This window comes from Akebia trifoliata, chromosome 2 (genome assembly GCF_017979445.1).
Source record: "Akebia trifoliata isolate Shusen 1 chromosome 2, ASM1797944v1, whole genome shotgun sequence".
Classification (NCBI taxonomy): domain Eukaryota; kingdom Viridiplantae; phylum Streptophyta; class Magnoliopsida; order Ranunculales; family Lardizabalaceae; genus Akebia; species Akebia trifoliata.
This window is the reverse complement of record NC_141376.1, coordinates 6,157,430-6,170,720: the sequence shown is the minus strand read 5'-3', so window position 1 is coordinate 6,170,720 and position 13,291 is coordinate 6,157,430. Positions and strand designations below refer to the sequence as shown.

Here is a 13,291-nt window from a genome sequence, read left to right as displayed (position 1 = left end):
ACAAATTTGAAAACATTGATGGTGTCTCAAATGTTCACTAAAATCATGAAGGGTACATCTTAAAAAAACTTTTTATGGACCAAAGATTAATTTCTTAAAAGAAAAAAAAAAAAAAAAAAAAACAAAGTCAAATTTCGCTCACATCCTTTGACTAAAGGATATTTCGTAACACCTCTCCTCTCAGTGGATCAACTGTATTTGCGAGAGGAACTTGTGAGTACGCCAATACGGTATGTGGTTGGTCCAACACGTCTCTTCCGTAAGTTTGAATTCTAGAGAAATAACCAGCTTAGTATGCGGCACATCATAGGTAGCGGTGACTCAACACTTTTAGACGAAATTGGACCATTATTTGCCAAGTTGTTTTGTAATAATAGTCTCACACTTTGTCTAGAATACCCATATGGATTTTTGTTGAATTTGGTCTACCAATTGGAGGGTCTAGATTGAAATACGAATCTTAATACACTCAACTATAGAGAAGTGGGACCCATAAAATGTAAATAGTTTGTTAAAGAGCCAAATCTGAAGTAGATTTTGTGGTTGAAAAGACACCTACCCAACAAACATATAGAACAAAACACCTTTGTATTCAAGTCAAAGATTTACCAAATAAGGAAATTTTGACGTACAGTGTCACCGTCTCTTGGTCGATTAAGGAAACTTTCTATAATATGGTAAGAAAATTTAAAATATTGAGAAAAAAAGTATTAATTCTGATGGATCCGACAATTTTAGAGGATTCTCCTTACTTTTATATAGGGGGATTTGCCGGGCAGACTCAACTGTTGTAATTTTATTACAAAATCTCCCTTACTGTACCAAACCATATTTTATAAATCAGACTAGCATGACTAATCTAATAAGATTTAAAATCTTACTAAGAGTAATTGGACTCACATGTATTATCAAATTAACTATCCAACACCACAGTCTTAACATAGATTTCATGAAAAAACTCAAATTCAAAAGAAAACATTCAAAAAAGAAAAGAAAAAAAAATCCTTTTTGAACTTAATTAGAAATGTTGAAAATGGATGATTACCGAACTCCTAAATTTAAAATTAAAAATCTATGTTGAAAATTAATATATTTTTTTTCTAATTTTTTTTTTAAAGTTCTTAAAAATTTATCTTTTATTACCCAATGTCATCAGATCATATTTTTGGATGCTACAAATTGATGTAGTTTGAATCCACTCAAGGTATGTTAAGTAACAAATTAACCCCATAAATTTAAATATTATGACATGGATCCGGGCTCCAAGGTTTGCTCGATAACAAATTTGATAAAATGAGGTTAGGTGGGTAACAAACTTCATAAAGCTAGGTTCACATGGAGTTGTCAGAACTCCAAGAAGATAGTTTTTGTGATAGAAGTGCAACAGTTGGGTATGTCGGGTAAATCTCTTTTATATATTTTAATAAAATATTCACAGGAAGATTCTATGACAGGGCTCAAAAGTTCTGGGATTGTGTACGTAAAGGTAGATTTTTTTTATTGTTTAATAGTTTTGCGCATTTTATATATGGGTAGCCTTCAAAGGCCCTAAAGAGAGCAAAGTATTATTTTTTTAATGTATGAGTTATAAATTTCAAAATAAGTTGAATTTTTGTGAGGATGATCATTACGACGAGGAGATCATCCTCGCCAAAAATGCCCTTCTATTGTATAGGGGCATAAATGGTATAAAAAATATTCTATTTACACTTCCCCTTTGATGAAGCAATGCAATTTTATAATACTTTAGATTTTAGATAAATATGGGTACCATTGGTGAACGAAACCGTATTAGGTCCATGGGGAGGGATGGGTCAGTCAAACATTAATAGCTAGCATGCTCAGGTTCATTGGGAGACAGTTATTGTGTGATTTGAAGCCACTCATGAATGGGGTTTCATGTCAACTTTACGCTACTAAAGCACTAAACTTTGTAGGAACGCAGACCCAAAAAACGAGTGCTGGAATTTTATTAAACTGAAAATTTAGTATTCAAGACCCCATCCTATCCTTTCAGGATCACCGACCCCATGAAATTAAGCTCGATCCCTTGGACACACACAGTTGTTTTCTGTACTTTGAAATTTAAGCTTTCTTACATCATGGGCCAATGGTTAATAAGTAGTAAATGTGACATGAACTTGGGGAAAATGATGGCTCATTTTTTCCATTAAACTGGTAGAGAGTAATACAACCTAAACTCATACTCTTTAATAAAAACTTTGACCTGTTCTTTCCCTAGTAGATCGTCTCAATGTTCCACCAGATTTCATGTCCAAAGGGTTACACCACCCTAATTGCTCCAAGTCTGTCTCCCTAATACTATTATTGCTACCATTACTACTACTACTACTACTTGTTAAATTTCTACAATGTCTAGTTGTGTCAGTGTACAAAAAGGGCAAGCTTCCCCTGTCTTGCCAACCCTCTCTCCTGCTGCTCTCTTTTGTTACCCTTGTTGTCCAACCACCATCTGCCTCAGCCACCACATCCGCCCCAAAAGTTGGATACCCACTTGTTTCAGCGGAACATGATGCATACCTGTCCAACACTGACAAGTGTGACGATCTTGAGAACAATGGGGAGGGAGAACCATCTGAGGCCTTCAAAGGACTGTTCCAACTACGTCCCGCTTCCCCAAATATGTAATCAGAGAAATCATCGGTGCTGCTCGAGTCCCTTGTGCTCTCGGTACTGCAGGATCCTTCATCAGAACAGCTAAAGAGTGAAGAGTTGTCACTCGATGAGTCTACATTAGGAATCCTGTGCAATGGATGGAACCTCCCATCAAACAAATCAGAATATTCAAAACTCGCATGGCCATTTGAATCCACTGAATAGGGGTAATCTTCCGATCTTCTATGTGCAATAGAAGGGTCAGTACTGGGAATTGTATCAGAGCTGGGTCTTGCTTTAGAAGTAGTACCCTTTCCACTGTGGCTGGAAAGGATGGCTTCATAGAATCTACTGCCTCGATTGATTTTGCTCTCATTGGAGATTGTTGTGTTCCGTTTCAAACTCGGGGCCCGTGGTGAGCACCTATCAATCCCAAAAATACATACACTTATATGCTGGTAATCAAAGTGCAATGACAACTAAGACGAAGAGCAAAGTTCCAGAATCTATTACCTTGCATAAAGGAGCATGTATGCCCTTTTCGATAAGACCCTCTCAAGCTCCACTGGTTTTACCTATAAATCCATCGCCAGCATTATTGTCAACTACTTCAAATTGCTAAAACTATTTCAGGGTACATTAATCATAGAAAACAGGCAACGTAAGACACGTTCATGTTTGTCCCTCATGTATCGCCAGAAAAAATATAGGCTTTTAACATTTACGTGCCTTAAATTTCTCTAAAACTAATCTGAAAGCACAAGGTAACAAATAGAACACATTGAACTCGGGAAAAAAAATAACCCAATGAAAAGGAAAGCATATTTAGAAGATATAGATTGATGATGAGTATGGAACATACTTTGCTATCGTCAATCTTGAACCACTTCCCCTGGATGTTCCTAACATAACACACGTAGTGTCCAGAAAAGGCTGCATTCATGATATCCAAGTGGACCACCACGGCGTAAAGCATGTAGGTAGGAGATTTGTCACTTGTACCACTCATATATGGGGCCAGATTCAGGATCTCTGGGAACTGCACTGACTTGTTTAGCTTCCCAAATTTACCAGTCTGTAAAGAATGTGCATACCAAGCATTAGGAAACTGAGAACAAATGGAAAAGTAACTGCCACATTGCCCTTGAAGATTTACCTGGAATCGCTTTAAAGCAATTGTAAGGATGTTAGGAGCCTCCAATACAGTCAACTTCTTTTTGGCTTTCTGATAAGATTTGCATCTGATCGAAAAAAAAAAGATAGTTTAGAAAGAGGTAATGAACATAAAGTAAAGTTAACTTCAGAAGCACTAATAATCCCAATATGCCAAGTCATTCCACATAAATTGCAAAATAGGCCAATCAAGACGAAAGTATGATGTGGTTGTTGTCCCAACAGATATTAGTAATTTGGATACATACATATGCACAGAAAACAACAAAAATAGTAAGAAACAATTATTGTTTTCAATCTCCCTCCACTTTGTAAATTTCCTTTGAAACATCATGAATCTGGCAAAGGAAATGGGATTACCAATACATTAAGCTGAAATTCTAAGCAAAACAGGAAATCCATACCAAAACATATTTAAAGGCTGAGGTTCAGGAAATATTGCAATCAAGATCTGAATGACAAAACAACAAATCAACCAACCAACCTGCTACACTGGTACTTATTTTCTCCATCCAGGATTTCTGTAGCAGTAAATTGTCCAAGTGCCTCTTCGAGAGTTCCAATGTCCCCCTGTATCTCAACAGTAAGATCCATCATCCGCTCATGCCGTTCAGATTTTCCCTGGCACTTCATGCACTTTATCTGCAATTTCCAGTTAAATTTTTATCATAGTTGTTCACATTCTAGTAACAGAATCCTATCACAGAAAGTATAATGAAACAATCCTTAAGACATGTAGTTATAAAAATACCATTTTTTGCAGTAAAACACAAAATAGGAAATCATTTTCAGAGGCATTCATGGAAAACATATGGCTAGAGAAAGCTTGTTCACACTGTGACAAGATCTCATCAAGGATATGAAGTACCTTAGATCGAAGGTAACCCCCAAATATCAGGCCTATAAGTGTTGTTTCATCTGCCCATGGGCCCACTATATTTGCCCCAGCTTCCTTCAGGCAAACTGATTGCATTGTATCAATAGCATACCTGCCAAAATCAAATTAACTGAGTAGTGTACAAGAGAAGATAAAAGATCAACAAGACGGAAGTAAATTTATGGCTAGTTACCTTAAAAATTCATGGGCATCTTCTTCTCTACCACGGCCAAGATGACTCCCAATGTGCTGTAATTGGGAGAGTATCCCAATTGGTGACAATGTACACTTTCCTTTCTTCGCTTTCAGAATTAGACCCTCAAACTCACAGGTGAAGCACCACTCTTTTTTTGGACCTGAGGAAAACCAAAACTAATGTCACAAAGAGAGCTTAACGAACATACTAATACAGGAAATCAAATAAGCTATGAATCCACAAAGGAGATAAAGATCAGAACATGCATGCTTTAGAATGAAATCCTTGAAGAAGATAAGCAGTAAGAGGCCGAGTAAATGCCAGGCACTGGAGCACAGCATTTGCATAACAGCTGCAGAAAAATAGAAGTACAGGTATTAAAAACAGTATGAGAAACTCATAAACTTCGCTATTAAACTTTTCTAACACCAGCAAAGATATGTACTTCTGTCTGCTATAATAGCAATATAATTCCAGAAAAAAAAAAAAAAAACAGAGGCGAATAGAAAGAAATGTGGCAGCAAGTTGTCAAAGCTGAAATGTAATCGATACTATACTTTGGAAGGCTGAGAAAGGGATGGAAAGAGCAATAAAGGAACACTTGGAAGTGCAAGGAATTAAATATACCTTTGCCACAAGTTATTCAAGACCATAAGTTACATGGTGTTCGGCAACAAAGCTTAAGTTGGATGCTGTTGATTTATATGGGAAATTGTGTATGGGTTGGCCTAGATTTAGCGAGTGCATAAAACATGTGGACTACATGTTCACCACCACAGGAGCGTTCAGCGCCATTTCAAAAAAAACCATCAACAGTTAACTCCAAGAAGAACTAGGACTTACATTCCACGATTATAATTATGACAGGCAAATTTGAAATACATGCCAAACATACACTTAAAGATGTTATATAAGAATGAGGATTGAGTAGATGGGAAAGAGATAAAGAAAGCAAGTACATGGGCATTGCTATTTCAAGTAAAATCCTTGAGCTGCAGGTATGTTTCCAAAGGGTCTAAAGTGAACAACTCCAAGAAGAGAGAATTCAATAAGGATAATTTCTAATTGTCAAGGAACTAACCAGACATAATTTATTGTACCACAGGAGCATGTTACCTCATATATGCATTGCCTGAAATAAATGGCTATGCTATAAATGATTGTTTAGTGGCAAGGGAAGTGGCAAAAATTTTTTTCTCCCAAATAGCAATAATTAAGGCTTTATAGAGAACCAACTTGCCACAAAACGAGTAAGCAGCATTAACCTGCCGACATTTTTTTACATGAAAGAATTAAGGTCTTCATTCAGATGTTAGAGAAGTATCATGCATTATAAGCATATGGTGCATAGTCCAATTGCCTTGCTTTGAATTAAGACATAAACAAACAATAATGCATATAGAAGAGGCCACAAAGTTAAGGAGATAACTTCGCATGCCTAATGGAAAACTTGATTGAAATAATAACACTCATAATAGATCTAGCATTTTTTTTCCCGCCTTAGATCTAAGTATTGTTTTATAAATGTTACAATTATATCTACATGAGCAGGAAAATCCCTCTCTTTACCTATTGCCACAGTTTGTAAGGCCAAACGGATGCAGTTCCACCTTGTTCCAATGATAAAGTTTGAGGAACAGTTCATATGGAAAAAGCATCTGACAAAATAGAAAGAGAATTAGTTCAACAAATATCCTGAAAGGGCAAATGCCAAACTCAAGAAATACACAACAAAAGTTGAAGAAAAACCTTGTAAGTATATTTTTCAATACTCTCACTTCCAAACCCTAACGGGTAGTGTTTTGAAAGTTTAGAGACTTTAAACTGCTGAACAACTTTTCGCACTGATGTTTTCAAACCATCGATAGCATTTGGTGAAGAATTTGCAGTCTCCGACCAACTAGTAGGCATTGTGTGAACACTATCATCCTTTGAAGACTTCACATTTGGAATGAATTTTACTCCCGTGTTAGAAGATGGATGATCATTAGCAGCACTAAATGACAAAGATCTGACTCTATCACGCTTCAATAGTTGAGAATCAATTCTCTTGACATTATCCACAGAAGCTAACCTTTCAGAGCTCAAGGTTGGTGAGCTCTTGACTACAGAAGCATCCGTACCAATATTCTCTGCTAAAGAAGATCCATAAACAGGTTTTTTCTTCCTCGAGATAATTGGGTCTGCATCATCAGATATGACGTTCTTGGGCTTGGAATATTGTGACTCTGAGTTAGGTACAGCATGCCGAGACAGGTTAAATGAAAATTGTAAAAGCGTTTTAGAATCAGACAAAGTTCCATCACCACTTTCACTGAAACTAGACTGAGTAGAACCATCTTGAACAGCCTTTCTAGAACTGTTTGAGTCAAGAGTTTCGTCCCGGAAATCATCATAGATAGTCGAAGTCTCAGAAATGGTAGACTCATCAGAGCCAATGATACTTGAGGCCGAACCATTTGATCCATGGTTAACCACTCCACCATTAGAACTGGGTTTCATTTGCTTTAATTTACTTGAAGAAGAAAAACTATTTACAGAAGTGTCCATACTAGTAAACTTTGACGAAGTTGGTGTAGTTGACATCGTGTGACTAACGTCAGCTCTTGTCTCAAGCAAATTTGGGTCAGTAACACCAACTAACGATTCCTTGGTGGATGTTGATAAGCCTACCAAAGATGAGGCACTGGAAGATTCAGAAATGATTTCTTCCCTTTTGGCATCCACAAAAGATCCAACTTTATCATCCTCCTTAATACTTACATAATCAGGAGAGTGACTGGATTTGGATGACATGGGTTCCTCTGGGAATGCTTCAATAGGTGTAGTGGTATCCACCAAATCATCACCATGAAACTCATGTTGTTCTCCTTGCAATACTGAATCCTTATCAGAGTCGCTTCCTCGACCATTAAACTGGATATTGGTGTTTGGAGGATGACATTCTTCCTTGTGGCCTTGTCTCCAATGAATAATTTGACACTTACCAGAGCTGCAGCAATGCAAATTCAGAAGTGATTAGCAAGGAAAAATGGCTTCTCCGAGAATCACAAAAGTTGTCAAAACAAATCTGACGACAACATTACTTTTTGAGATTAAATAATCAAAAACTGGTATCAGACTTTCCAGAAATGGGAATCAACATTTGTAATTTAACAATTCCCTAACAAACTTGATTACCACATCTTTTGGGTAGCTTAATCTATCATTTCCATTATCAATTCAAACAATAAATAACTCTACTCTGGAGAAACACTTGGAATGGTTAGTCTTTCTAGCTTCCCATTTTTCACTTTCAAGTAAATCAGCATTGACCGCAAGTTAACATAGTGGGACCAAAGGAAGTTGAAAACCCAGCAACCTATGCAATTGGAAACTATCATATGTATGGTTTAAACATAAGGCCGGCTCCCAACAACACTGATTAAGAAATGCATTCAACGACCTCATAATCTTTTATTTCCACTAAAGTGTACAACAGAATTTTTCTAAGCAATTTCCATATATGGAAGGAGGGGAGATCCCTAAAAAATATTTACTTATCATCATCAACATTGTCAAAGCCTTATGCCAAAATAACCCTCATACACATGTAATTGAAGTTTTTAAAATCAAGGATCCAGGCAGTCTCACACCTCTATGCAAGGCCCTGTATCTTGGCTTAGAGAATTACAGCTCAATAGGTATATAAGAGGATTACAACTCATGCAGTCAAGGACTAAGCCTCAAGGCTTGAGGTGTGCGGCACAGGGGAGGCTTAATCCTAGACTTATTCTATAATGGCTTAACATTTAAAAATTATTTTTTTAAAGGAAAAAACTTTTCCCCCATTCTTTTCCCAAATTACCCTTCATCTTATATGCCAAAAGCAACATGATTGAATATGATTAACATCATCTTCGTTATCTCACTAATATTAGTAAATCTGACAAAACCCAGATACCTCCAGAGTTTCTACAGTAGTGGACAACTAGAGAAAACAAAAATATTTTAGTGCCAAATACATGAAAAGGCTCAACTTTATGTGTGAAGAACAACGATTCCCATGATTAAAATCCATTGACTAAAATAAGTCATCAGCCTGTCATGTCAATATGTTTACTCAAATTATAACTTGTTTACTTGTTGGAGCAACTTATTGAGAACAATACCGCATTAGAAAAAAGAACTTCAGAATTGAAGTAGATAAATAGAAAACATGATGAATGTACAAGTGATGAAGGCCTTCAAATGATAAAAGAAGAATTTTGGCTTTGTGGAATCACATTATTAATTCATTTTTAAGATTTTGTCTCATGGAGTCCAAAAGCATAATATAGGCCCTGCAATGTTTTAAACATTACCTTTAATATATTTATCATGTCCATAAAGAATACCCATTTCACACTAAAGGAAACAAGAAGTAAAGAATACATTTCTTCAGCAAGTTTACATGGAATAAATAAATGATTTACATTCTCATCATGCTCCTTACACCTATGAGATAATGAAGAATAGGTATTTAATATAAAGTCAATATGCAAGCAAGGGATCACACCCAATGAAGGACCGGCTTTCTCAAAAGTTTGCTAGGGATTTTTTTTTTTGGACAAACATGACAAAATGTCACAAAAAGAAATCACCAAGAAGACGATTTAAGACTCACTTTCCAGACCCAGCTATCTTCTCCATCAAGAAGAATGAGGGTTAAAAGTACAACTATCTTGCCAAGAAGAATAAAGGCTTGTGGTGTATCCCCTTATGTTCAACAAATTGAAAACATTTGGAAAGATCTTAACACCTGAACCTTCATTGAGAAATGACCAAGCATAAATAGACTTGTGGGGCCTTAAAGGTTCCTACATGATAGTGGAAAAGTAAAATTAGTGACCTAATCAATTATGCCCGTGTGTCATGGACTCACTAAACAAGTAACAGTCAAAGTTTTTGTTGAATCTACGGAATCCGTCAAATATTGAACAATGATAAATTTGTTTTCCAATGTACTGAAATAATTACATTGTTAATGTAGACACCCAAATTTGTCCGAACCAAGCCCAAGAGCTCTTAAAATTTTAGCAAAGTGAGACCCAATTTGAAAATCTTCAATTTGGTCGAGTGGGACCCACCTCAGGGGGTTTGACTCTTCAAGACTACTTTTTTTTTAAAACCTAAAATTAAGTTAGGCCGTGGGTCACCCAAGGCCTACGTAGTTTTGTGTTGGCCCTTACTGACCTACGGTTCTTTTTTGTTATGCACTGGCCTTCACTTAGGTAAGGTCCAGTTGGTCAAGCAATTTTGCTTAGAGGGTAATTACCTCTTAAACCCCCTCTTAATTGCTTTTTCCCCAAGATAATACAAGCATTTTTCAACTTTGCCCTTGCATTAAGCCTATACTTGTCTACCAACTTTGGCTTTCTAATAAATTTGAAATTCTTCCAATCTAGACTCTTGGTCTCTACCAAATGGCAATTACCTTCCTCCTAAGTTTGTTGAGACACACTCTAAGGTAATTGACCATTAAGTCCACCCTCTTATGCACGACTCAAAGCCATTCTCCAATAAATCCTTGTAAATTGACTAAATTCAAAGAACTTAGACCATCTTGTCGATCCAAGACAATTCTCTAGAACTTATGAACAATGACCTCTCCTACAACAAGTTTGTTGAGACTCTACCAAAACAATTGACCTTTAAGCCCTTCCACCCTTAGACGTATTGCATGTCATTGCTATCTATTTCATTAAAGTTTAACTAATTTCAAAGAGTTTGGATAACTTTACCCCTCAAAGAGAATTCTATAGAACCTTACGAGTAATTTCCCTCTTAACCTTCATTTGTTGAGAGTCATGAGAGATTAAGTAACCCTTAAAACCCCCTCTTTAAAATCCTCTCTTGAATGATATTTACATGTCATTGTGACATTTCTCATCCAATTTATTGTCTTTCAAAGGGTTTGGGCACCTTTGTCCGTCCAAAAGAATTCTCTAGAATCTTGTGAGCTTTTACACTCCTATACTTTAATCATCATGATTAGTAAGACTCAAAGAGGAGCAAAAGACAATCAAAGACACAATGATGGAGGGCAACCAAGGTCTCATTGAGGTTTTGTTGAAATTAGATTAGACTCATGGAGTTTAAACATTTATATCTCTAAGGGTCTCCCAAGGGCCTATAAATAAAAGACCTATTCAAGGCAAGAGGGAGAGGTAAGTTTGAATCTCAAAATTCTATAAAACCCCAAAACTTTGTTCAGATACTTTCTCACTTGCTTTGAAAGCTTCTGAAGATGAAGAAGAAGAAGAAGAAAAGAAGGAAGAAGACCAAGGTGGGTGGGGGAGAGACATTTATTTATTTATTACATTTACTCTCTAATCCCACTTTTATCCCCTCACTCTAATCTTTTTAATTTTTAAGTTCATTTAATTTCCAAGCAATGTAGTGTAACTTTCCTTACTTTACAGGGCTAAAGAGGAAGAGAGTAATTCCTCCATGTGAGGTAATCTTCTCATTTCTAAGTTTATAATAAGTTCCTTAGGGAACATTTAGTTTCTTGCAATAGTCTTTAATTATTTACTTTCCAAGCTCATTTAAATCCCATGCAAGTAGTGTAACTTTCTTTACTTTCCATGGTTAAAGTGGTAGAGAGTAATTCCTCCATGTGAGGTAATCTTCCCCTTTCTAAGTCCATAATAATTTCCTTAGGGAACACTTATTATTTACTTTTATAGCTTACTTGCATTGCATATAGTGTAAGCACTCTTAATGGCTAAGGAGAAAGAGACTAATTCCTCCATGTGAGGTAATCTTTTCATTTCTGAATCCATAATAAGTTCCTTTTGGGAATCTTGCATGCATACACTTTTGTACACACCACAAACTTCTTTTATTCCAAAAATGCTAAGAGTCATAGAGTGTTGTCCTTATGGATTAACACTCAAAATTCAAAACTCAAAACATACAAAAAACAGTCCCTTAAGGGCACATTTTAAACACCTTTGCACCCACTCAAATTTTTTTATTGCATGCATTCATGCATATATTTATCTCTTGCATTCTAATTCAAAAAAAAAAAAAACCTCTAAAAAACAGTTTTATCCTTCACTTTTGGCCAATACATAGTAAATCATCAACTTGATAAGTGAGATGACGTGCCTAATACCTTCCTTGTCTCACAACCGAACCTTATTACCCGAACCTCTAGATTAAAACAAGATTTGAGTAACCAACTCCTTGAAAAATAGATGTTCAAAAATTGTTTTATGTTATTCATTCACACCTTAAACTCTTTGAATGGTGGCTACTACCAAACCCAATTAGATGGGTTTAAACCCTTAAACGCTCACAATATCTACAGTTAAATTGCTTCATTCCTGGCTGTGGTATGTAATGTCACTCTTGTCACATTTAATTAGAAACAAAAATTAAGCAAGATGATGTTCAAATTAGGCAACAAATCCTAAAGATATATCTTTCTTCGGTTCACCTCCTTTTCTTTCTATTAACAAATTTTGCCCAAAATCTCAAAACCCCATGAATTGAGGATATGGTTCTTAATAGAGTTAAATGGTGAAAATCTCAAAACCCTATTACCTCCAATTGCCCTAATATTTTGTCAGCTTTTTCACCAAATTTTAACACCCCAAAATCCACACCAACCAAACTAAATTAATACAGCTCCGCAATCGAAACTAAACAAAAATAATAATAATTAAAAAAAAAACGTAGAATTTAATCCAGAAATTCGAATTGAGAGAGGGATTACCAGTAACGAACGACCTTGCATCTAGAGCACCGAGTAGTGGTGGGGCAATAACACAGAGCACATTGAAACTGACGAACAACCGATACGGCTGAACCGTACTCGACAGCGGCCTCGAATTCGGCTCTCGCAGCCTCTTCGGACGCCATAGCTACAAGCCTCATGATCTCTTGATTCCTCTCCATTGCAATCCTCCATTTTCTTCGGATTACAAAGCTGATAATCGGGCTGAAGAAGAAGAGAAGGATCAGGCCAGGAAACCCTAGATCCCCGGGAACCAGCATTTAATTGGCACCAAAGATGCATCCAAATATCTGTCTATCTATCTTAGTGATGATCACAGACACAGATCTTGTAACTAACCATGGTGTCCTGCAATGGAAGCCGTTGATTTCTTAGAAATGATGATGACGATTATGAGGATGGCGACGGTTGCGATGGAGAATGGTTTTAAAGGTCGGAAATATGAGAGAGAGAGAGTGGTAAATCAAGCACAATGTTTTCGAGTCATTGAATTTCAAAGACTCTACTCACTAAAACGTGACACGTAGTTCTATTTTTTATTCCAGTTTTCTGTGATAATTTTTGAGAGTTAATCTAGTCTGACTAACGTAGTTAGATTTCAAATCTTACTAAGGGTTGTGAGCTCATATCTTGTAATCCAAAAACATGATCCGATGCGAAAGAC

General features: G+C 36.3%; 1 protein-coding gene across 1 annotated transcript; it reads right to left on the bottom strand.

Annotated features, from left to right (window-relative positions):
• Positions 1-2,141: 2,141 nt before the first annotated feature.
• Positions 2,142-13,064, bottom strand: LOC147409124 (ubiquitin carboxyl-terminal hydrolase 17-like). Its single transcript, XM_086425675.1, has 11 exons — positions 12,607-13,064; positions 6,612-7,854; positions 6,432-6,520; positions 5,129-5,214; positions 4,860-5,022; positions 4,658-4,778; positions 4,274-4,431; positions 3,773-3,857; positions 3,479-3,691; positions 3,130-3,191; positions 2,142-3,039 (listed from the first exon to the last, which is right to left on the bottom strand). Exons 1-11 carry the CDS (start codon positions 12,885-12,887, stop codon positions 2,211-2,213), a joined length of 3,330 nt encoding a protein of 1,109 aa, XP_086281801.1. The 5' UTR covers positions 12,888-13,064; the 3' UTR covers positions 2,142-2,210.
• Between the last annotated feature and the right edge of the window lie 227 nt (positions 13,065-13,291).